Below are 22,682 nucleotides of genomic sequence, written 5' to 3' on the forward strand. Positions count from 1 at the left end.
ACGTGAACAGTCATACTCTGCAGATCTTTAAAACAAAATAAACACAAACCACACTCTGCTTACTCTTAAAACTCTTGAATATTTGAAACGGATGATGCACCTCACTTCGCAGTGTTTTATCAATAAAAAATAAAACAAATTGAGTATTTGGATTAACATTTTATCACACACAATTTATGCCAATAACCTAAAAAGGATATAAAATATTACTTTTGGACCAGGGTACGAAAAACAAGTTAAAATCATACCAATTTAGTCAGTTTTCCGAAAAGTAAACATCCAAAAAAGACCCGAAACCTCTAAAAAAGCACTCATGTTTTCACGCACCGCCCAAGTACCCAAAAATTAGGCATATGAAAAAAAGATGGAATTTTCCGAATTAATGCAAAATTATCTAAATAACACCCAAAAAACTAATACGATACCCTGGTTCTAATCTCTCTCAAATGATTTTTTTTGTGCTATTGGGATAATTTTGAATAATTTGGTTAGTTTTAACGGTTTTTTCGTGTGCGCAATTTTTGGTGGTCTACCGATAGTTCGGTACTTTTGAGGTGCATAAAATCCGATTTATTTTTAAAAATTATTTAATTTTTGAGAGATTTTAGGGCTTCTTTAGTTGTTTTATTTTGAAAAAACCACCTAAATTTAAATTAATTTAAATAATATTCTATCTGCTGCTATGCTTAATCACACTTTACTTTCTTGAGCTTTCTCCCAATTGATGTTAAGGACATTACTACGGGTATCATCACAGGTAAAAACAAAGGAATATATATGGCATACCTGCAAATAAATTGTTCAAAATTAATTACAGAACTTAAACCCCTTCAAAGCCATTACAATACTTATTACTGACTTATACCTACTTTTGATCATCCGGAAAATAAAGTAAAGCCAACAATGAGGGATGACTAAATGCCTCTTCAGATTTTTTAAATGCTAATTTGGCACTTGCCAAAGCATTGGTCGACTTATTAGAGCTTATATAACTCGCAGCATCATTAACATTTTTGACAGCAATATTAATTTTCTCTGCAACTTCATCACTTATGACAATACTGTTTATTTCCTGCAACAATTGAGCCAGTGATTTTAGTGTCCGTTTTGATGATTCTAACAACTCCTCAGTTTTTCTTCTTCTTAATTCTTTTAATCCATCTATTGAATCATCTTGAATTTTAAAAAGCTCTTTTAAGGTAGCCTTGAATGTTGCCACAATCAAATTTACATTGGGTTTAAATTGCCCTTTCTCACAAGAATTACCATCTGGATTAATAACATAAATACCGCCCCACCTAGGACTCACAAAGGCGTTAGTCTTTGATGGTTCATTATTATCATTATATATGTATAATGGTGCTTTACAGTGAGGAAAATACAGTACCAAATTTAAACTGGGCCGAGCAGACATATGGGACCAAAGTTTTGTCTCCAAAGGAGTAATAACATGAGGTAATTGATGTTCAAATAAAACTAAACGGTTATTAACTTTCTTTGGAATAGCTCCAAGCTCTGTCAGATATAGCCACTGAGATTTTGTAATAAAGTCTGCTAGGGGACTCAATTCTTCCAAAAAATCTTGCAAATATTCGGCTATCTCCAATCCAGTTAGTTTAATTTGCAGATTTTCAGGATCTGGATGAACAAAACTAATGAGAACATCATACTCAAGACTTAGAGGTATTCCAAACTCTCTTTTACTGTAGTTGTTCAACTGTAAATTTCGAATTTCGTCCAAGGGTAAAGTTGCTCTGTAGACTCGAGTTGTATACCACCAAATTGGTATTCCTATTAGAACAAGAACCACAAAATAGGAGGCAATACTAAGTACTCTGTACTTTAATTCTGTATCTCCTAAAATCCCAAATTCCAAATTATATGATTTACAAAACAAAAAACAAGGTTTTACCATTTGTCGTGTCCTCAATTCTTTTGCCTGCTCTACATTTTCTGATATTATGAGTATTTTCCATTTCATTAATTTTTTATTTATTAAAGGCTCTTGTTCTTTACTTCTATTGGCCATGACCACCAGGATTATACGGTACGCTCATTAAAAGATAACTTAAATTATTTTCATCTTCTTTGTTGAGACAAATATTGCAAAGATCATTGGGCCACTTTAAAAATGAAAAAGTTTCTCCAAAAAAATTAATACATTGGAAACAGGTGTACCATTACAATTTGGACTTATTACATAAATTTTCAACCGATGACGAGCGTTTTTCAACTAGAAAAATCTTTTTTTGGAATTAAATACATTCTGCACATTTATTCTTGGACCATTTTGGAGATTTTATTCTGTGTTGTCAAATTTTTTTCTAAATTGAATCTGTCAAATTAAACGGAATTTCTCTTTCAAAATAACTGAGGAATTTAATTTAATTTAAGTTTACTATTCCTTCACTTTTTACATTTAAAACTCTCGAAATGACTAGTGCTGCAGTGAAAAGTCGATCCGCAATCACTGTTAGAGGGTCGGCCGAGATAGTATGTGATTATTTAAGTAAGTATAAGAGACCCTCTCGTGTATTTTACAGGGATAACTTCCAGATTTTGGAATAAATTCCATATTATTTCAACGTGGCTTATACCCTCCAGAAACTTTCAAAGCTGTGGAAAATTATGGTTTAAGCATATTAATGTCAGAGGACAATAAAATCAAAGACTTTCTATCTACCACACTGGACCAACTTAAAGGTTTGTGCTGTTTAATTGCTTTTACTACATCTAAGTTATTTTCATTTATAGAATGGCTAGTAAAAAGAACAGTCAACAAAATAGCTTTGGTAATAACAAATGTCCGCACTTTGGAAATAATGGAGCGATGGGACTTTAAAGTTGAGTATGAAGGCGATGCCACAGAGGGAGAATCTCAAATATCAGAAAAACCTTTAAAACAAATTAAGAAAGAAATTCGGGATGTACTTAAACAAATAGCCTCCTCTGTTGCATACCTACCACTTTTAGATTGCCTGTGCAGTTTTGATATTCAGATCTACACTACTAATGATGTAGAATTACCCAAAGAATGGAGTGAAGCTGAGCCTGCAAATATAAAGAATGCCCAATCAGTTAAGATGAGGTCATTTTCAACCAATATTCATAAGATGGAAACTGTTGTTACTTATAAAAATGATGATTAATGGAAGTTTAAAGTTACCCCTAATAACAATGCATTAAGAAACCAAAATAGTTTACTTTAAACATTTTTTGTACTTCAAAATCATTTTTATGAGTGTATTATTTTAAGTAAAACCCTATTTATTCTCACTGGTTGTTTAAATTTATTTCAAACTTGATTTTGTATAAAAAATTCTTATCTGTTTTTAGTTGCTTTCCTGGATGAGTGACCAAAAGTAAATAATAATTTGCACATCTCTATACAGCTATACATATGTACACATTCTATTGTAACCAGAAATCCAAATGAACTCCGTTAAACTATGGTGTGTTCTGGAAAGGAGCATATATACAAGTAAAATTAATATTGAATGTGTCCAATGGGCATGCTTAGTTTTGGTTGCGCTACTGGATGGCATTTTTTTTGTTCTGTAAAGCAGGGCGTTTTATTGCCAGCTCACAAGTCGCAAAATACTTACCTCAGTCTGGGCGAATGATCATAGCAGTCATTAAAGCCCCCACAGGCGCTCAGTTTTTTAGCACAGGCCAACTGTGCAGTTCAACTTTATTGTTACCGGTCCCACACACACGCAGTTTTATAGCATAGTTCTTTCTATACAGCCAACTGGGTAAATTCACATTCACTAGTTTTTCTATAGTTAGTAAAAGAAAATAAAGAAAAAGCAAAAAATGCAATGGTTGGTTCAAAGAAGCAAATGGACCAATGATTGGCGACTCAAAAGAAATGATTACGCCCATGTCAATTTGCTTGCTGATTTGAAACTTGAGAAGCAGGATTGGTTTAACTACCTAAGAATGGATGAGACAACCTACTTGAAATTATTGAAACTCGTTTCTCCTTTAATACAAAAGCAAGACATGCATGAGGCAATCAATTTCATGCCATGATCGGTTAACAGCTACCCTAAGATTTCTTGCTACTGGTAGAATGTATGAACATTTAAAGTTTTCAACAATAATTTCACCTCAGGCATTGGGACAAATAATACCAGAAACATGCAGTCATATTCAAAGTATTGAAAACAGACTTCATTAAGGTAAGTAAACATTTTATTCCAAAAATTCAAAAATATAAAATGTTAATTCCAAAATCAAGGGTTGAAAAACATATCTACAAATTAATATTCGGCTTCAGGGTTATACCCACGCAGAAAAGTACCTAAATTTTCATTACCTTCTTGTTGTACAGAAAGTAAGGGTTGCATAACGTGCAGTTCATAAGAGGACTGCGTATTATTATATTGTCCTTGAGTAGATTGCATAGGCATCAGTTGATGAGAGGCTTCCATACAAATGGAATTTGTAGCTGCAGGCTCTTGCACCAACTTATAATTTCGGTTTAAACATCCTAGTTCTGCTTCGAACAACACATAATTAATGATCTTTTCATCATATATTCGTTGCTCATGTGGCAAGCTTCTTAGTTTTGAGGCTACAGTTTTGCCTATCAAATTGGTCTTCCTTCTTTTCTAATTGTGCACAGGCTCTTGATATTAATATGTCAGTCGAGTCTTCTTTTCTTTTATTCTTTTTTGAGGTACTTGGAGTGAAACTGGCTGAACTAGTAGGGCGGGATAAAATTTCGGAATCTTCTGTTAGTTTGATGTTAAAAACTCCGGGATCATGCACTTCAGGACTTAGGACTTTAAGTGGGCTCTGAAAAAAAAATTAATAAAATTTTAATAAACAAATAAACAGGTAACTAAATGAATACATATTTTTTTAGTTTCCACAATCTGAGGAAGAAGCTATAGCCAAACAATTTGAACAGAGAAGGAATTTTCCACACTGCTTGGGAGCAGTTGATTGGAAGCATCTGCCTCCTGGTGGCGGATCAAATTTTTTTAATTACAAAAGTACACAGCATGGTTTTAATGGCAATTGCAAATGCGAATTATGAATTTTTATTTCTATTCTTTTTACCATTTACTGGGTTCAATCTTGGTATACTTAATAAAGGGGAAAAATGTGTATAGACACTTTTTTGACTGACCATATTACTGTTTTAATAATATCCTATTACCTTTATTCCATGTTCTTCATCGTCTAGGTTACTCGTTGAGGTATGTGGTGTCTCTTGATCACTTAAAAAGATTAGCAATTCATAATACTACAGGTTTGGAGTATAAATATCTTCTGTACCGGCCCCACTTACTTTGCTTTTCAATACTTTTTTTTAATTCTTTCCTAAATTAACTCCTTAAATTATTTATTTTTTAACCACGGCTTCCCTATTTGCTCCCGTATCAACTTCTTTGAGTTTTTCTACCAACACATCATAGGCTGCGGATTTTTTACTTCTGTCACTGTATTCTTTACTCTTTATTTTCCATAAACATGGTAAGCTTTGTTAACATTCATTTTGTTGCTTACTATTTTTGGATTCTAAATAAAACTTAGAACTGAACAAATCAACTGAAGGAGTCCACACACACTCAGGTTTCCAAGCTTGCGCAGGCTAAATTCAAGCACGGTCTGATTTTGCTCAGGCCAACGGCCTGCGCAGTCTGCCTGACGTTCACACAAACGCACCGATACGCCTGCACAAACTAGGTTTGCACAGGCGGGCTGTATTAAAAAACTGAGCGTCTGTGCGGTTGGACCTAGCTGAGCGCAAATCATTTGAAACAGTATTTGCACTTGGTGATATAAATATATATGGTGTTCACATAACATAACAACGTCAAACCTAAACCACAGAATACAACCATAATTTATTTTTTCTATACGTGAAGCCTTTTGGAGTTTTTCATCCATTACGATGTGGGTGTCCAGATATGAGAAATTCATTTGGATATTCAATATCTCGATCCAAAGCAAAGTTTATTTTAACACTAGCCCTGTCTTACATTACGTCATTTGTATCTAGCATTTCTAAAAATATCAATCTATCATATCTCATCCATGTATCTGTCATTTGTCAAGTAAAATTTGCCTCGTGCCAAAATGGCTAAGAAAAAAATAGAAGACAAAAGTGATGAAAGCACTAAAAATGATAGTGATGTATCCAGCAATAATGACGAACCCAATTTTAGCGACCCAGAATGGATGGTGGACGACATTTCTGATTCAGGTGAAAGTTTAAGTAACATCTTGAAAAGTTAGGTTATTTTACTGGGTCGAAGATTGGATTTTTTTAATGATGTTTTAATTTTAATAATTGCGTTATTATATTTTTGGGGTACAGAACTCTTAGGGGACATACTAAAGGATAAACCAAAGGAAACCGATGGTTATGAAAGCGTAATAGTGGTCGATGGCGTTCCGCAAGTTGGGCCTGATAGACTAGATAAACTTAAATCAGTTATCAATAAATTGTTTAATAAGTTTGGTAACATTGTAAATGAGTATTATCCGGTAACCCCAGAGGGAACCACAAAGGGCTACATCTTTCTAGAATATTCAGTTCCTGAACATGCAGCAGAAGCGGTTAATCTTACCAATTTTAAATTAGACAAACAACACACTTTTCAGGTAAAGCTCTCTTCTCTCAACTTTGTTCATGAATCCCACTTTTTATTTGAATCTTTTTAAGGTTAATTTGTTTACTGATTTTGCTAAATATGAGCAAATTCCTGATAAATGGGATCCCCCACAACCCAAGCCTTATGAAGGTCAAGCAGATCTGCACTACTATCTACTTGAACCTGATGCATTTGACCAATTTGCCGTTGTTACAGCTCAAAGTGCGAATGTTCAAATTTATCAAAACACCCAGCCCGATCCTACAATTGTTGAAGAAAGAAACGTAATAATGTAAATGTTTATAAATGTAATTACTTTCTGAAGCTTTTTTTCTTGCAGGGTTGGAGTATAACATATGTTAAGTGGTCACCTCTGGGAACTTATTTGTGTACTTTTCATAAACCAGGTATTGCTTTATGGGCCGGACCCAATTTTACTCAGTACCGAAAATTTGCGCATTTCCATGCACAATTCATTGATTTTTCACCATGTGAAAAATATGTTGTGTCCTATGCTCCCCAAGGGGATCCACAAAAACCTGATCAGAAAAAGATCATTATATGGGACATCAGGTATGAAAAACAACTTGGTTATGTCTATTTCATTTTTAATTCATTATTGTGACAGGACAGGATTGGAAAAACGTTCTTTCAATCCAGATGGCCAACCTGCTTGGCCAATTTTTCGTTGGTCACATGATGACAAATACTTTGCAAGAATAGGAAATGACGTATTATCTATCTATGAGACTCCTTCCTTTGGTCTTCTGGATAAGAAATCCATTAAAATTAGTGGCATCAGAGATTTTAATTGGTCACCAACAGATAACATTGTTGCGTATGTTAAATTTGCTATTGAAGAATTTCTCATTTAGGATTACTATTTGTTGTTTTATAGGTATTGGGTTGCTGAGGATAAAGACGTCCCAGCAAGCGTCACTTTACTGGAAATACCAAACAGGAATGAGATTAGGAAAAAAAATTTATTCAACGTTGCTGATTGTAGGATTCATTGGCAGAAGTCTGGTGATTATCTGTGTGTGAAAGTGGACCGGTAAGTTTAACTGTACAGTGGCGTCCCTGATTCATTTACTTTTCGGCAATTTAATATATTTGAAAAGTTATACGCTCAGGGGACAGCCGGTGATTTCACAAATAAAAACGGCAATATTAAGTTAATGCATTGCCGATAATAAGTAAAATAACAGTAAACCCAATTGGTAATAATATGGTAACTTATCATTTTTATGATTTTAAAGATATTCAAAAGTTAGGAAGGAAAAGAATGAGATGAAATACTCTGGAATGTACAGCAACTTTGAAATTTTCCACTTGAGAGAAAAACAAATACCAGTGGATAATGTAGAGTGCAAAGAACCTGTCCAGGCATTTGCTTGGGAACCTGTTGGCTCAAAATTTGCCATGATACATGGAGAACTGCCCAACATCAATGTCAGTTTTTATGAAGTGAGGTAAGTTAAAACTAGTCCTTTTATATTAATTTGAATTTTAAAAAAAATGGGATTAATGCATAACAACATAGTAGTGCCACAAGAATCTGCTTTTGGATTGTAGTGAGTTTAAATAAGAAAATAATTACAGCATATACTTTCAAAAACATAGACCGGACATTATTGGAATAGTCTTAACAAGAATAGAAAATATCCACTATTATTAGTTGAGTTCACCTTGTTTTGAAGATATTTTGTACCATTCTTATAATAAATATCTATAAAAATATTGAGTAATTCCAGCAATACAATGTGTTCTGTTTTCATTTGCAGAATTGGCCAAGCTCCAATACTTCTTAAGAAATTTGAGAAGAGAACGTGTAACCACTTGTTTTGGTCACCAGGCGGTCAATTTATTGTGTTGGCAGGACTAGGTAGCTCAGGTGGCAGTACACTAGAATTTGTTGACACTCATGAGTTCCTGATTATGAACTCCACGGACCACTATCAATTGTCAGATGTTGAATGGGATCCCACCGGAAGATATGTTATAACCGGAGTGTCGTTTTGGAAAACAAAAGTCGATACAGGTTTGTAGGCTTTGACACACATTAGTGCACCCTGAATTTTTGCTCTGCCACATTTTATTTGTGGCGGAAGTTATACGCTCAGGGAAAACCAAGACCATTTTGCATTGATAACACCAAAATAATTTATGTTTTCCGGTGATATTTGCAAAGGGTTACAATTCTTCTTTTTTTATTATTGCACATATTTATTTGATTTTATAACAGGTTACTGGATGTGGTCCTTCCAAGGTAAAATTCTAAAAAGAGTAAACTTGGAACGCTTCGGCCAAGCGCTGTGGCGACCAAGACCTCCAACATTGTTAACAGAGAAGCAGCAGAAGGAAATCAAGAAGAATCTTAAAAAGTATTACGCACAATTTGAGAGCAAAGACAGGATGCGACAGTCAAAAGCGTCGAAGGAGTTAATTGAGAAACGAGCGGCCCTTATGCAGAAGTTTAACAGCTATCGGGAGGAGAAACACAAGGAATGGAAGGAAAGGAAAGCCAGAAGACTGGCGTTAAGAAACAGTGAGTGTTACTTTTACTTTATTATTATTCGATACGCCAAAAATATTTTTTTTAGACATTGACACTGATGAATTAGGAGCAGATACTGATAATGTTGGAGAGGAAGTTGTTGAATTCTTTATCAAAGAAGAAATCATACCAATTGATTAGTGAAAGTGTTTATTTAACGGAGGTTGGCCCTGTACCTAGACTACAGGGCTATCGGAGCAGCTTCCAGCAAGAAAACATTTTTAGGGAGTACCTTGAATCGCCTTGGAATATTTTTAATTCATTTAAGCAGAATTCACTTTTATAATCACCATTTTCTGGAGTTATTTAATAAAAGTAACTTTTTATTATCCGTGCACTGCGTTTAATTTATGTTTATATCCGAAGGCGACATGAGAATATAAGTTGACAAACCAATTGTTTGGCGGAATATATTTCATAAGAAGGTCTTCAATTTACTTATGGGAATTTACAAAAGTGGTAAATGTACCTTGCTACTTGCACCTAATTAATTTATTTGCTAGAAATATTAGATTAAGAATGCACCTGCCAAATATTTTTGAGATACACTAACTCTGAACAATTTTCCACGTTTTTGAAGATTGAATCAAGGCACACAGACGACTCTGAACGCCAATCATTTGAATAAAAAAATTACAATATATACACAGAAAAGAATGGCCGTAGAAAATATATAGGATGGGACAAGTTGATAAGGTTCTTTAGACCTGGTTTATTGAACACTCGCTCCGCTTGGGCCAAATAGTGAATAAAATGGCAGTTACTAAACTTGTTGCATAATATAACATTATATATTTGTCTTATTTTAACAAAACAAAAATTCGGTGGTACAAACAGAGCAAGAAATAATTTAATTCTTTCTATATATTAATTTCAAGCCTAGTATCAGTTGCTCACTAAATAGTTTTAAGTTTGTAGATATTATAGCATCCCTTTTGGAAAATTAATCAGTACTCTGTAATAATTACTATAGTCATAATTAAACAATACTGCCCATCATAAAAATAATATAACTTTATTAAAAAATTATATTTTAATGCTACAAAAACTTAACAGATATCGCAACAAAATAAAACTGTAAACTGTCACTAATAACATTTGAGGATTCTAATCAAAACTACTTACAAATCTTGTTACAGAAGCATTTATGAAGAGTCTTTTGTAAATAATAGCTCCTATTTTAAACAGTTCCCAAATAAAATTTGATTAGCGAACTAATCAAGTAATTTAGTCCCTGCGGCTTGATGTCCTAGACGATTTTTGTTTGATTCGATGATGAAAATTTACTTATTTTCTTTTATGTAAAGATAATAACAAACTAATTAACCCAAAACCAATTATCACACTGTACAGTAAATAATACCATATGGCATTACCCATTTTCAACATTTTTAAAACTGATGTCAAACAAAGTCAACAGTCTTTTACTGGCATATAATTACCATTTAATTTGAAAACTTCATCAACACCAGCTTTCTTGAACAATTAAATAATTAAATCACAATTTTTTAAATATTAATACTATCTTTTTGCTTTTTTTTTTCTATTAAGCTTCCACGCTTGCTCATCCAAACTTTGTACATAACGAATTTTTTTCAAACCCCAAACCAGCCACATAAAACCAATCGCCGTACAAACTGCAGTTTCTATATAAAATCCATCCAATGTGGTCACACATTTTCCATTGTTCCCCAAACATTGCTAAAAAAAAGGTAAGCCTTTTATAATGCCATGATTGCATCTCATCAAATTACCTCTTTTTCTATATTGTTACTGCACAAATTTTTTTCTAGGCCGGCACCGCCCTCGCATACTTTCCAAGTCAATGGATCAACAAAATAAAGGGCAAGCATTGCCGGCCAATTACCTCCCAAATTTGTAACAGTATTTAGTAAGGTCATGTATGTACCACCCACTGAAGAGTCACTTATTTTGGCAAAAAAGGCCATTATTGATACAAACATACAATATACACAAACCTAATAAAGTAATTATTAGAATAAAGCATATTGTTGCATATAGTAACTTTACCTGGTGTAGAGCATAGCATCCGATTAGCAAGATAACATAAGTAACAGGTAAGCCTGCTGAGGCATCAGGCACCAATGTTGGGGTTATGTAGACAAGAAATGCGGCAACAATTCCAAACGCTAATCGATATGGAATTGCCTTTAAAAATATGTCCAAAGGCTTTGGACCTAAATAGTAAGGAAAACCGTAACACCTTTTTTTCAGGTAAGTAAGTTAAGTTACCCGTAGTATACTTTGCAATTAAGATGGGCATTAGCAACTGAACCGGAATTAAAGGTATAGCCATCAATCCCAGCCTCTCCTTTGGTATCCCAGCCTCTACTAATTTTAAAGTCATTACACTGTCAGTTGATGAAAATCCTATCTGAAAAATGCAAATAGTGAATTATTTTTCAATCAATATGTGGAAGCCTTACTTTGCATGTAAGTAAAACAATGACTAAGGTTTGGATGGCAGGCAATTTTAAAATGTTCATTAATGACGTATAAGCTGTTTTTATATCTCTGTCATGAATTACTTCATGTTCTGGATCATGGGGTTCTGTCTCTCGTTTCATTATGCTTACCAAAGTGGTGGAAACTATAAAAACCCAGCCCCAAAAGTAAAAAAAACTAGGAAGGGTGACAATACCTATAAATTCCAATTTTACCATTTGCAAAATAGGTTTAACAAAATATTAAATATACCTTCTTCGCTGGGTGCACTCCTAAGGTACATATTGCAAAAACTAGGGGATTCTAGAGCCATAAAAACAACATAACTTAGAAAAAATCCAGCAGTCTGACCTACACTGTTACAAGTTGATGCGTGGCCAACATTGCATTTTTTCAACATGGTCAAAGCCCATCCATCTACTGCAATATCCTGAGTTGCAGCCAAAAAATTTAAACAGAAAAATAACAATGTCAAAATTTCTATGTTTGGTGGATGGTCTTTGCTTCCTAGCCACTGTTCAACATGACTTGACAAAAGTAACATAAAAATTCCTATTAAGTATTGAACAGGAATAAGCCATGTTTTTCTTCGACCCATTCTGGTAGAAAATATTGAGTCCACTAAAGGTGCCCAGAGTAGTTTTAAACTGAATGGCCACGAAACAAAGCTAAATTCTGCCTAAAATAGGTATTATTACAAAAGATCAAACAAAGATAACAAATTTACCTGTTGTTTATAACTAACACCTCGATTTTGCAAAATCATAGGAATTGCAGAAGTAAGTCCTAGTGGAATTCCTTGTAAAGTGTAAAGGAATAGTAACAAGGCTATATTGCCTTTATCGTCGTTAATATTGCTTTTAGATGAAATACCATGCGCTTCGCCATTTTCTACCACCGACGCAATATCGTTTTTACCCTTATTTCGTTTTCGTTCCATATTGAAATTTGTTACAAACTGAATTTTAGGTTAAGTATAGGCCACTATAGGCCACGTCAATTTTTCAACAACTGCGACGGAACGAAACTACGAGGCGAAATTTTCAGTTACAAATTGTTTGTTTACATTTTCGGTATAGTTTGATATGAATCAAATCAGCACTAATAATGAATTAATTTAAAGCTAGTTTCCCAAAGTTTACATTATTATTATTATTATTAGAGTCACAGAAAACTAAGGTGGGACAACATATGTTAAGTTACCATGCACAGAACACGAACATCATCCTCATGGCATTTTTCAATTAAAAGTTACCCAAGATAACCAGGACCATTCTCCAGTTGCCGCCATCTGGCGACAAAGTACAATGTAAAGGCATAAGCTAATATAACCTGCATGACTATTCCATGAAGTAGATACAGATGCGGTTCTCTAGGTGTCCATGGTGATGGTACTGTTAGAAGTTGGAGTGAATGTTTCCTATCGTGAGCAACAACTTTTTTTAATTTATATTTTATTAAATATTCAAATCGCTGTTCGGAATCTCTTATCCGTACATACACATTATTAATCGAAACGAGCAAGTAAAACTAATTACAGTTTCTAACCAGCCTTTTGTATATGCTATACCAATATTATAAAGACGTTATTTGTGTGAATATCTTTTTATTTTGAATTTTAAAACTTACTTTTATTTGCTGCACAAACCGCACTCTATCCAAATCAGTTGTTTACGAAAACTTGCCACAAATTGGAGATTAAAACCACGTATTTATATCTACACCTGACAAACGCAACTACAGGAAAAGTCGACGTACATCGTCCATCGCTTACCATATTGAGGGGTAAAAACATTTTTGTATCCTACATTAAAATCCCGCAGTACCATGTCTAAATCAAAAGTGGGAATAAACAGAATTTTAAATTTTGGAGCCGGCCCAGGAAAAATTCCTGTTGCGGTAAGTCAAACCTTTTTCAATTTAAGTACATTATTAAATTACCTTAACTGTATCCAGCGTCCATTAATTGCTGTTATTCTTCTATTGTTGGTTGTGTACCTATTCTGCAGTACTCTTCAAAAACAATTAACTCATTGACTCAGGATTTGGACTCCTTATAAAAAGTATGACGACTTTCAAGAAATATTAAAAAAAAATTCTCACTAAGAATTAATGTTCTAGAATTATAGGGAATCATTGTTTGGGTCGTTTTTAAGTTTTATTTATTTTTTGTAATTGTAATTGTAAATAATATAATTTAAATTAGACAATTACTGCTTTTAGAATAATAAATATCATACAGCATCCATTTCACTACTAAGTTTAGATATCATGGCTAAGTTTAAGACAAAGTTTACAACTAAAGAAAACCTGCCTTGAGATACGTTAGTTTAAATTCATTAAACTAATCCTGGGTAAATTTATAATAATTAAAGAAAATATTTTTTGGTGTTTGAATTTATAAAATGATTGTGTCCTAAAAAATCAAGAGATTAAGTAAAGACCGATCGAATCACTTTTCTCTATTTGTAATTATTAAACTAACAGACAAAAAACCTTAGGCTGGCATTATGTTATTTCCCACCTAAAGATCCAGTGGTGGGCCAAGAATTTTATTCCAAATCTTTGAAGACGTTTTCCTAGTGGCTGCAGTGAATATAACGAGTATTTTTGTTGTGTGCCTCATTATGATGTCAATTCAATATCACCCTGTATAGTTTACTTAATCAGGCCTTAAATTACTATAGAAACCCAAAAGTTCCAATTTAAAGCAACTCCTACTCGGGAACGAACTAAACGAAGTAAAAACACCATATTTACGCCACTGGTTAAATTATACCTTTCAGATATTAACGGAAAAAAATTAACGTTTCCCATTGCGTTCGGTTCAAAATGCATAGGTACAAATTAATTTTCTGTAGCTCTCGTAGCACGTAGCGAATAAATCAAAGATGGTGATTTTGAATTATAGCCGCAGAAGTATTACGTTTTTAAAACCGTTAACCAATTATTTGCGCTTTTTTGGTATTTTACCGGATTACGATTTCGAAACGAAAACGCTTACGAATTCCCTGATATACCCCATATCCTCTTGTGTGACATTCGTCGCGATCGTGTTTCTAGTGACAGTAGACTTGAGCGCCATACTGGCAAACGTGGCCGCATTCGGAATAGAAATATTCCAAGTGTGCGAAATATTAACCCATTTCTTCGGAGTCGCTTGTCTCTTCTGGTGTAGATACGATTGCCACGTGAAAAGAAAAGTATGGGAACACTTTCTAAGGAGCATGGCCAAAATAGAAAGCAAAGAATATCTAAATGCTGACGACACTGAGCAAAACTTCTGCCTGAATCCGTTTGTCCAGTTCGTGTCTTTGAATGTGCTGCTTTTAGGCGGATATGTGGCCCGCTTTGCCGTAGACGACTACTACAATGACATCGGTTTCTTGGGGTACCTCCCCTTGATGATATTCTCCTTCGAGAACATGCTGGTATCTTTCGTAATAAGCAGCCTGGCTATATCTTTTAAAAATAAACTGGAACGTATTAACGAATTGTTGCAAAACTGCGTGGGGCGGGAAAGCTTGGAAGTGGATGAAGTGCGCAAAGCGAAGAGCTTATATCTTGCCGTGAACAAATTGGTGGACGAATATAACAATTTGTTCGGAAAACAGTTGTTATTTATGCCGTTGCTTTGTCTATGCAAAGTTCTCACCGTTACTCTCGTTGTGTGTTTTCGCGGGCGGTTGATTCGATTCGCCTCCAATATATTGCACATTCTCTTCGCCATTTTTATGATGGTAAGTTTTTACATAAGTTCCTTCATTTTTAAATGCAAACTATCATGGAAAAAGAAATGTAAAATTTTAAAAAATATAGTTTTTGAAACTATTTAAAGAAGTCCATATAAAGTTTATTAAAGTGTGAGTGATAGTGATATATTCACAACAAAAACAATTTGCTTGCGTTTCTCAAATATTGACACAAAACAATATAATACAGAAAAATTTAATAGCTTTTCAAAGAAACTTTCGCAGACTGTAGAACTTTTGCTGTTGGCTTCTTCAGAGGCAGTCTGAAGCCAGCGTTCTAAAGAAGCCATGCTTGGCGAAACGTCAGCTATAATACAATATTCAGCCGATATAACTAAACTAAATAAGCTTATATAAACTTATGTCTTAAAATGCTTTTGGAAATACAGGTTGTTAAAATGTGAAAAAATAGTTTTTTGTAAACCTCAGATGTACACGCAAATTTTTGTTCTCGAAAATGGTTCGTTTTAGCGAAAAAACTGAAGAGACCATTTTTGTTTAGAAATGATCTCATCTAATTTATGTACGATCTAAATTTATTAACAAAATGTATTTGAAAAATTGGTGTACCCATTTTTTAATTATTTAATTAATAAAAACGACCTCTCGAACGCCAAGGGTTAAATAATAACAAGTTTATCTATCCTATTAATTTGTTTTTGTGTTTCAATAATACGTTTCTTTCGCAATATTTCAATACCCTCCAAAACGAAGCATTTTTGGACGAAAGTTTAAATGAACTTTTGTTTTTAATTTTATCTGCCGAATACGCTGTTGAGGTTTCTCCATCATAATTCGGACCACCTTGTATAGGGTGTATACACAGTCTATTGCAATAAAAGTAATAATCCAGATTGACCAAAACTTCACCAGCAGGAACGAGTTTTTCTACTATCTTCTCTTTCAAAGAATGAATAATTCAAACGTCGACTGCAAATAATTCCTACAAGGTGTTATTTTATTTTAATATATCTTTTGTTTTTTCCGGGTAATCAACTTGTTCTATACAATGTTCCCAAATCTTACAACTAGATTTTTCTGTCAGACTTTCCGTTTTCGAACAATAAATTATCAATCTACAAAGGTTTCAAATATGGTCCATTTGAACATTACTTTCAAAAGAGATATAGTGAGATTAAATTGAGATTTTTAACTTACTTTGATTAAATAATTATAAAACATTCTTTTTAACAAAGGACGCCGAACCGAAAAGGATGGTTACATGGGCGTCCGTCAGATAATTTAAGCAGTGACGTCACCGTCACAAATCCCCATTTAGTATTGACGAACCCAGCGTTGGTGAGATGTAACCATCTCTCTCTTCTATGTATCGGCTTGCATTTTTATCTATAAAACTTTAACTATTGATATAATGAGACTTTGGCTTGGTTGAATTTTAGGTTCTTACGTTGCGAACGCCTTTCTGTTGTAGATGATGCAGTCTGTTCTGATGTACTGTTGCGACACGGCATCTAGGGAATCGCAAAACATCCTAGCCACCTGCCACGCCATCCAAGATCAATTTTTAATATATTCCATTCAGCACGAGGTGTTAGAAGATCTTGCGGTTAAAGTTCTAACGAGGCCGGTCAAATTTAGCGCCATGAATTATTTTGAAATTAACAGATCGACCATGTTCGCTTTAATATCAAATACCGTTATGTATTTTATAGCGTTCGTACAATTTTCTAATACATAAATAAATCATGTTATAAAAGTATATTTACATGTAGTCCTATTACTTTACAAGTAGTTCTAATTTTGCAAGTGATTTTATTAAATATTGAACGTATATACAGTATAAACAAAATTTAAATATACAGATATCACATGCATAATAGGAAAGACTAGACGAGACCATATAAGAAACGAAGACATCCGGCAACAATGTAATATTCAAGACATAGATGGGGACGAGAGAGAAGAAATTGGAATCAACACGTAACGAGATGGGAAGAGGCCAGATTACCAAAGATCACAAGAGATGGAAAACCCGAGGGGAAAAGATCAAGAGGAAGACCACAAAAAAGATGGCAAGATAGCTGGTCATCAGAATTACAATTAAGACTAAATATTACCCAGTAAACACAAGTCATTGGACTTAACGTAGGAATAAGAAGAAGAAGATATAATTGAAATTGTGAAAGGAATTGAAGCTTAAATTTGAAAATTGCTCACATAATTTGTTTAACAGATACTTCTCTACAAAGAAACCCAAACAAATAAAATAATAATTGAAAGAAAAAAGGTTCTTTGACATGCAGGTGTAGTTTTCGACAGAAAATATGAAATACTTCGAAAACCGTGAGATATATGAAATATATGTGTTTTACAATCACATATTTACATACATATTTTAGTCGAATGATAGCAAATTTTAAATTATTATTATTTTTGGTTTATGAACTTGAATAAAAAAATCATTTAAGATTCTTTAAAATTAAACTATTGATATTTGATTCACAATTCTTTTGCATATTTTTTACTATATTAACGTTTCAGGTTTTAGCCGAAGTAAGAAATGAATTTCTCAACTTTGAAAATACTGGAATGAGTATCACTGAAATAAGTCATAGATCGAGCGAATATTCCAAAATCAACAATGAAGCCCAAAATGCAGTAAAACAACTTTTGTAAGTGCGCAGGTTCAATTTTTCGCTTTCGAATTGTCCACTTAAGAGTATTTTATAGGTCGGTACCCGACAACTACAAAATCCTCTTCCTTCCGGGTGGCGGACAAGGAATGTTTTCCGCAATAGCAATGAATCTAATGAACAGGACCGGCTCGGCCGATTATGTAGTTGCCGGTATTTGGTCCGGATTAGCGGCTAAAGAGGCAGCCAAGTACGGTACCGTCAATCCAGTCTTCCCGAAACCCGGAAAGTTAGGGGATATACCTGACTCAAAATCTTGGACTCTGAACCCGAATGCTTCGTATTTGTATTACTGCGATAATGAAACTATCGAAGGCAAAATTATCCTTTAGATAAATTGATTCGTCGATTTCATATTATGCTTTCAGGAATTGAGTTTCCGTTCATTCCGGAAACACGGGGAAGTGTGCCAATTGTTGTTGATATGGCCTCAAATATTATGACAAGAAAATTTGATGTTTCAAAGGTATATAACTGGTTCACAGTGTATATTGAAGAAGCAACAGATCCAAACTTGTTAATTTGCCGTTAATGAATTTTTGTTATATAAAATTTTCGTTGATTTTATTCATAACATTTGCAGTGGTGTACACAAATTTGTCTTTTTTCACGAGTGAAAAAAAAACTGGTTAAAAGTTTGTCATGACAAAATTTGCCTTTTTTATAGGTACTTTCAATTTAAATGAATCAGGGGCGGATTTATAATCATTTTGCTTTAATATTGTTTCTATGATTAACAAACTAACCAAAGAACGCATGTGTATATTATAGTTTGGTCTAATCTTCGCACCCGTTCAAAAAAACTTGGGAACCGCTGGTGTAGTGTTGGCGATAATAAGAGACGATTTGTTGGGAACCCCAATGAAGATTTGCCCGTCCGTTTTAAACTTCACAGAACTGGCAAATACTAACTCCATTCTAAATACTCCGCCTATATTTCAGTAAGTGTTTTGGGAACTAATTTTGCCGAAGTTTAAACAATCGCTTTTAATTTTAGGGTGTATGTTACGGGGAAAATTTTACAATGGATTAACATACAAGGTGGCTTAAAGGAAATGGAAAAACAATGTTGCCAAAAAAGTCAGCTCTTGTATAATGCTATAAATCAATCTAATAATTTTTATGAGTGTCACGTGCCTGAAAATTTCAGAAGTAGAATAAATGTGTCCTTTAAAATAGGAGGTAAAGTATATAAAATAGTTCAACGTTTCAGCAGAAAATTTGTTTTTTTTTGTTTTAATCTTAAAAAAAAAATGTCAACTTATTGGTAGGGGAATTTCAAGTTTAATACCACTGGCCCATAAAATGCACCATATGTAAAACAAAATAAAAACCTTGCTTCATTTCTCCACAAAATGAACGCCGTTGTTTCTGCGATATGGTGATGAGGATCTACCAATATCATTTATAAAATTTTTCTTTCAAAAACCAGTGAAAAACTATAAGTGAACTACAAAATCCTAATTTTTTGCAGATTTAAAAAGTTTTAATTCCAAATTTTAGGTGGGAATGATAACTTAGAAGAAAAATTTGTTCAAGAAGCTGAAGAACACCGTATATATCAACTTAGGGGTCACCGTTTGGTGGGAGGTATAAGAGTATCTTTATATAATGCTGTCTCATACGAGGATACAGAGACATTAGTACAATTTATGAAAAATTTTCAAGCGAAGTACCAAAATTCAATTGAAAGACACCTGTGACATAAAGTTAAAGGTTGGAATATGCATGAAAAGTAAAACATTTTATTAATAACACTATTCAACCATTAGAAGCTGTGTATTTGTAAGCCTCCTCTAAATAAAAATCTTGTAAATTTGAAAAATACAATGGTATACCTTTTAGACACTGAGAATTGGCAGCATTAATATAAACCGCCACATAATCGCCAGGTTTCAAAAGTCTTAGACCAGTGCCATTCTTGGACGTGACACATTCGTTTGCTGGGAGTATCACGCGAATATTTTGATCATTCCGTCCCTGATAATTATCTGACGATCTTTTACTGAATCCTTCGATTAATACTAAATGGGTTTTACCTTAAAACTAATCCGTAAGTCTAAACTTCTGCTAATTGGAAACTCAACTCACCAATTTGAGACATGTTTAACTTTAAAGCTTTAGTTCTAGAAGTGTCAATCATCCTTTGCAACCTTCTTTTCTTAACCTCCTCAGGAATATTGTCGATAAATCTCCGATGGGCTGTTGTTTTCTCTCTCATACTATAGGAGAATAAGTATGCAGTATTATATTGGACTTCCTCCATTAAAGTTATAGTGTCTTCAAATTCTAAAAATGGACAGTTATGAACCTATTGAAGAATTGTGTAAAATATCAAAACCACCTTCTTCTGTCTCATCACAGAAACCACAAATAAAATCTGAACTGAACGCAACATTAGGTATATGACGTCGGATATGATAAACCAACTCTAAATATGCTTCCCTGGTATATCCTCTTCTCATTCTTTCCAGAACCCGAGAGTTACCAGATTGCGCAGGCATGTGGAGATTCTTGCAAATGTTTGAACGCGATTGAATGATCTAGACAATTTGAAATAATGTAGAAAACTACCAAATAACAAATTACCGAATTACTTGAATAACTTCATCAGGAAAATCCTTGGGATGCGGTGATGTAAATCTAACTCGCATTTCAGGGTTAATGTCAGCAACTTTTTGCAACAAGTCAGCAAATCTCAAACCGCCTTTTTTATTTTTATAAACAGTCTTAAAACCACTTGCCAAATTGGTAACATTATCAATAGAATATGACTCTGATATATCCCTGTAACTATTTACATTTTGACCTAGCAAAGTTACTTCTTTGACACCATTCTCACTCAAGTATTCTATTTCTTTCAAAATAGAACTGACAGGGCGAGATCGTTCCTTGCCTCTGGTAAATGGCACTATACAATATGTGCACATATTGTCGCAACCCCTCATGATAGAGACAAATGCTGATAAGGAATTTTCATTTAACCTTACCGGGGTTATATCAGCATAGGTTTCGTCAAAAGATAATAACACATTAACAGATTTCTGATCATTTTCAGTTAATGCCAGTAATCTTGGTAAATCCCTATAAGCATCTGGGCCAGCTACCAAATCTACGGTTCTTTCCTTTTCAAGAACTTTCTCTTTCAACCTTTCAGCCATACAACCTAAAATTCCTACTTTTAAACTAGGTCTGCACTTATTTCGATGATTCTTGATTCCTTTTATGTAGTTTAATCTACCCCAAATTCTATCTTCAGCACTTTCTCTAATAGCACAAGTAATTAAAAGAATCACATCAGCGTCTTGTAATTTTTCAGTCCTTTCATAATTGTGGTCTTTCAGAATACTCCATACAATTTCTGTATCATTTACATTCATTTGACAGCCATATATATCAAAATATACCTTTCGTTTATAACCAAATTTATTAGTTTCCAATAGGTAAGGAATATTATCTTCCACAAGTTGAGACTCATTATTAGAAAAAGAATTCCGATTCAAAAAGTCTTTTAAATGAGGCCCACCTGTAATTTTGTTTCTAATTTGTATTTTTTTTGAATCTATCGCTGGATCCTTCAAATCATCGCTTGTAGAGGTGTAATTGGATGTGTACCTACAGCAACATACTTTGCAACGGATTAAATCTTGAAGGAAGTTTTTTTTTAATGTCATGTGAAGCCTTGAAGACAATTGTAGATTCATATTTTTCGATTATCGCTTAAAAACATCTTACAAGTGAAAAAAGAACATATTAGAATGCAGGTTAACCTGACCTAAAAAATATTCTTTTAAGTTTAGTGGCTGACCACAGACCCACAGAAAATAGATTTATGACCGCAGACACCGAACATGAAGATGATGATGGAGAATGATTATTAGCAATGAATCAGCGTGGATGTATAGATTTTAAAGGTATTGGACTTGTTTTCCTAAATTACTAGTTTCGCGTACTTATTTCTATTGGATACACATTGTCCACTTAACCGGCAGATTTATCTTCTTCGCCATTCTATCCGTGAAACCCCAAATTCCGTGCTGCGCCTGCGCGAAAATTTCGCAATGAGACTGACTGAGATAAATGTAGCTGTTATGCCTGCCCACCATTCACTGTTAGTTTGAGGAAGGTGTATGTTGTATACTCAATACCAAATCAAAGTTGGATCAAGCCGTCTCTCTTACAGTGGCGGCCAGAATGGAATATTCCATTTCAGTCAAGTTTAATGGATGTTACTGAAGCAACACCTGCCAGAAAAACTGCATAGGTAGCTTCTAAGTATTTTTCTTTGAATATGAAATTATTTCGTATCTTTTAAGAATGGACAAGTTTTTAAAAATGACCCTCGCGTTTTGAGGCTTCCGCCTTATCATTACCAATTTAATGCCATAAAGATAGTTTGGTCAGATTGTAACCGGTATTCTAACGCCAAAATAAATTCCATCAATTCCGTAACATCTGATGCTGTACCGCCTTTATGGACTGAAGCACTTCCTCAAGTAAAATAATGATAATATTCTTTGTACTGAAGTGGCTTCTACTTGATGAAAATCCATTTAAAATAGTTAAATAAGAACAAACGTTGTTCAGATTTTCACATAAATATATCTAAATGACAGCTGTTTCGGCAATACCGTGCCTTTAT

General features: G+C 33.9%; 7 protein-coding genes across 9 annotated transcripts; 4 read left to right on the forward strand and 3 right to left on the reverse strand.

Annotated features, from left to right (window-relative positions):
- Window positions 1-151: 151 nt before the first annotated feature.
- Window positions 152-2,038, reverse strand: LOC132699366 (GPI transamidase component PIG-S). The gene is made up of 3 exons (XM_060666028.1): window positions 1,913-2,038; window positions 870-1,857; window positions 152-786 (listed from the first exon to the last, which is right to left on the reverse strand). Exons 1-3 carry the CDS (start codon window positions 1,974-1,976, stop codon window positions 687-689), a joined length of 1,152 nt encoding a protein of 383 aa, XP_060522011.1. The 5' UTR covers window positions 1,977-2,038; the 3' UTR covers window positions 152-686.
- A 318-nt stretch (window positions 2,039-2,356) lies between these two features.
- On the forward strand, window positions 2,357-3,256 carry LOC132699750 (mitotic spindle assembly checkpoint protein MAD2A). Its single transcript, XM_060666625.1, has 3 exons — window positions 2,357-2,509; window positions 2,557-2,703; window positions 2,755-3,256. Exons 1-3 carry the CDS (start codon window positions 2,434-2,436, stop codon window positions 3,147-3,149), a joined length of 618 nt encoding a protein of 205 aa, XP_060522608.1. The 5' UTR covers window positions 2,357-2,433; the 3' UTR covers window positions 3,150-3,256.
- A 2,785-nt stretch (window positions 3,257-6,041) lies between these two features.
- Window positions 6,042-9,499, forward strand: LOC132699803 (eukaryotic translation initiation factor 3 subunit B). Its single transcript, XM_060666700.1, has 10 exons — window positions 6,042-6,220; window positions 6,335-6,621; window positions 6,683-6,895; window positions 6,952-7,184; window positions 7,240-7,449; window positions 7,510-7,665; window positions 7,871-8,083; window positions 8,396-8,652; window positions 8,857-9,159; window positions 9,215-9,499. The coding sequence occupies exons 1-10, from the start codon at window positions 6,094-6,096 to the stop codon at window positions 9,307-9,309; spliced, it is 2,094 nt and encodes a 697-aa protein (XP_060522683.1). The 5' UTR covers window positions 6,042-6,093; the 3' UTR covers window positions 9,310-9,499.
- A 575-nt stretch (window positions 9,500-10,074) lies between these two features.
- On the reverse strand, window positions 10,075-12,971 carry LOC132699006 (acetyl-coenzyme A transporter 1). The gene is made up of 8 exons (XM_060665390.1): window positions 12,838-12,971; window positions 12,362-12,661; window positions 11,887-12,313; window positions 11,616-11,830; window positions 11,422-11,563; window positions 11,200-11,366; window positions 10,923-11,147; window positions 10,075-10,869 (listed from the first exon to the last, which is right to left on the reverse strand). The coding sequence occupies exons 2-8, from the start codon at window positions 12,572-12,574 to the stop codon at window positions 10,690-10,692; spliced, it is 1,569 nt and encodes a 522-aa protein (XP_060521373.1). The 5' UTR covers window positions 12,575-12,661; window positions 12,838-12,971; the 3' UTR covers window positions 10,075-10,689.
- On the forward strand, window positions 12,930-19,846 carry LOC132699007 (probable phosphoserine aminotransferase). 2 transcript variants are annotated; one of them, XM_060665392.1, is made up of 7 exons: window positions 12,930-13,059; window positions 17,889-18,019; window positions 18,078-18,355; window positions 18,409-18,506; window positions 18,812-18,981; window positions 19,038-19,222; window positions 19,544-19,846. In XM_060665392.1, the coding sequence occupies exons 1-7, from the start codon at window positions 13,048-13,050 to the stop codon at window positions 19,741-19,743; spliced, it is 1,074 nt and encodes a 357-aa protein (XP_060521375.1). In that variant the 5' UTR covers window positions 12,930-13,047; the 3' UTR covers window positions 19,744-19,846. The 2 variants fall into 2 exon arrangements, with proteins under 2 accessions (XP_060521375.1, XP_060521374.1); XM_060665391.1 differs by lacking the exon at window positions 12,930-13,059 and adding an exon at window positions 13,394-13,533.
- Window positions 14,445-17,106, forward strand: LOC132699008 (uncharacterized). The gene is made up of 2 exons (XM_060665393.1): window positions 14,445-15,374; window positions 16,819-17,106. Exons 1-2 carry the CDS (start codon window positions 14,526-14,528, stop codon window positions 17,083-17,085), a joined length of 1,116 nt encoding a protein of 371 aa, XP_060521376.1. The 5' UTR covers window positions 14,445-14,525; the 3' UTR covers window positions 17,086-17,106.
- Window positions 19,802-21,869, reverse strand: LOC132699004 (mitochondrial tRNA methylthiotransferase CDK5RAP1). Of its 2 annotated transcripts, none has more exons than XM_060665388.1 (4): window positions 20,638-21,869; window positions 20,385-20,583; window positions 20,132-20,329; window positions 19,802-20,079 (listed from the first exon to the last, which is right to left on the reverse strand). In XM_060665388.1, the coding sequence occupies exons 1-4, from the start codon at window positions 21,742-21,744 to the stop codon at window positions 19,802-19,804; spliced, it is 1,782 nt and encodes a 593-aa protein (XP_060521371.1). In that variant the 5' UTR covers window positions 21,745-21,869. The 2 variants fall into 2 exon arrangements, with proteins under 2 accessions (XP_060521371.1, XP_060521372.1); XM_060665389.1 differs by having other exon boundaries at window positions 19,955-20,086.
- Window positions 21,870-22,682: the final 813 nt, after the last annotated feature.

Source organism: Cylas formicarius, unplaced genomic scaffold (genome assembly GCF_029955315.1).
Source record: "Cylas formicarius isolate icCylForm1 unplaced genomic scaffold, icCylForm1.1 PGA_scaffold_3__17_contigs__length_32017465, whole genome shotgun sequence".
NCBI lineage: Eukaryota > Metazoa > Arthropoda > Insecta > Coleoptera > Brentidae > Cylas > Cylas formicarius.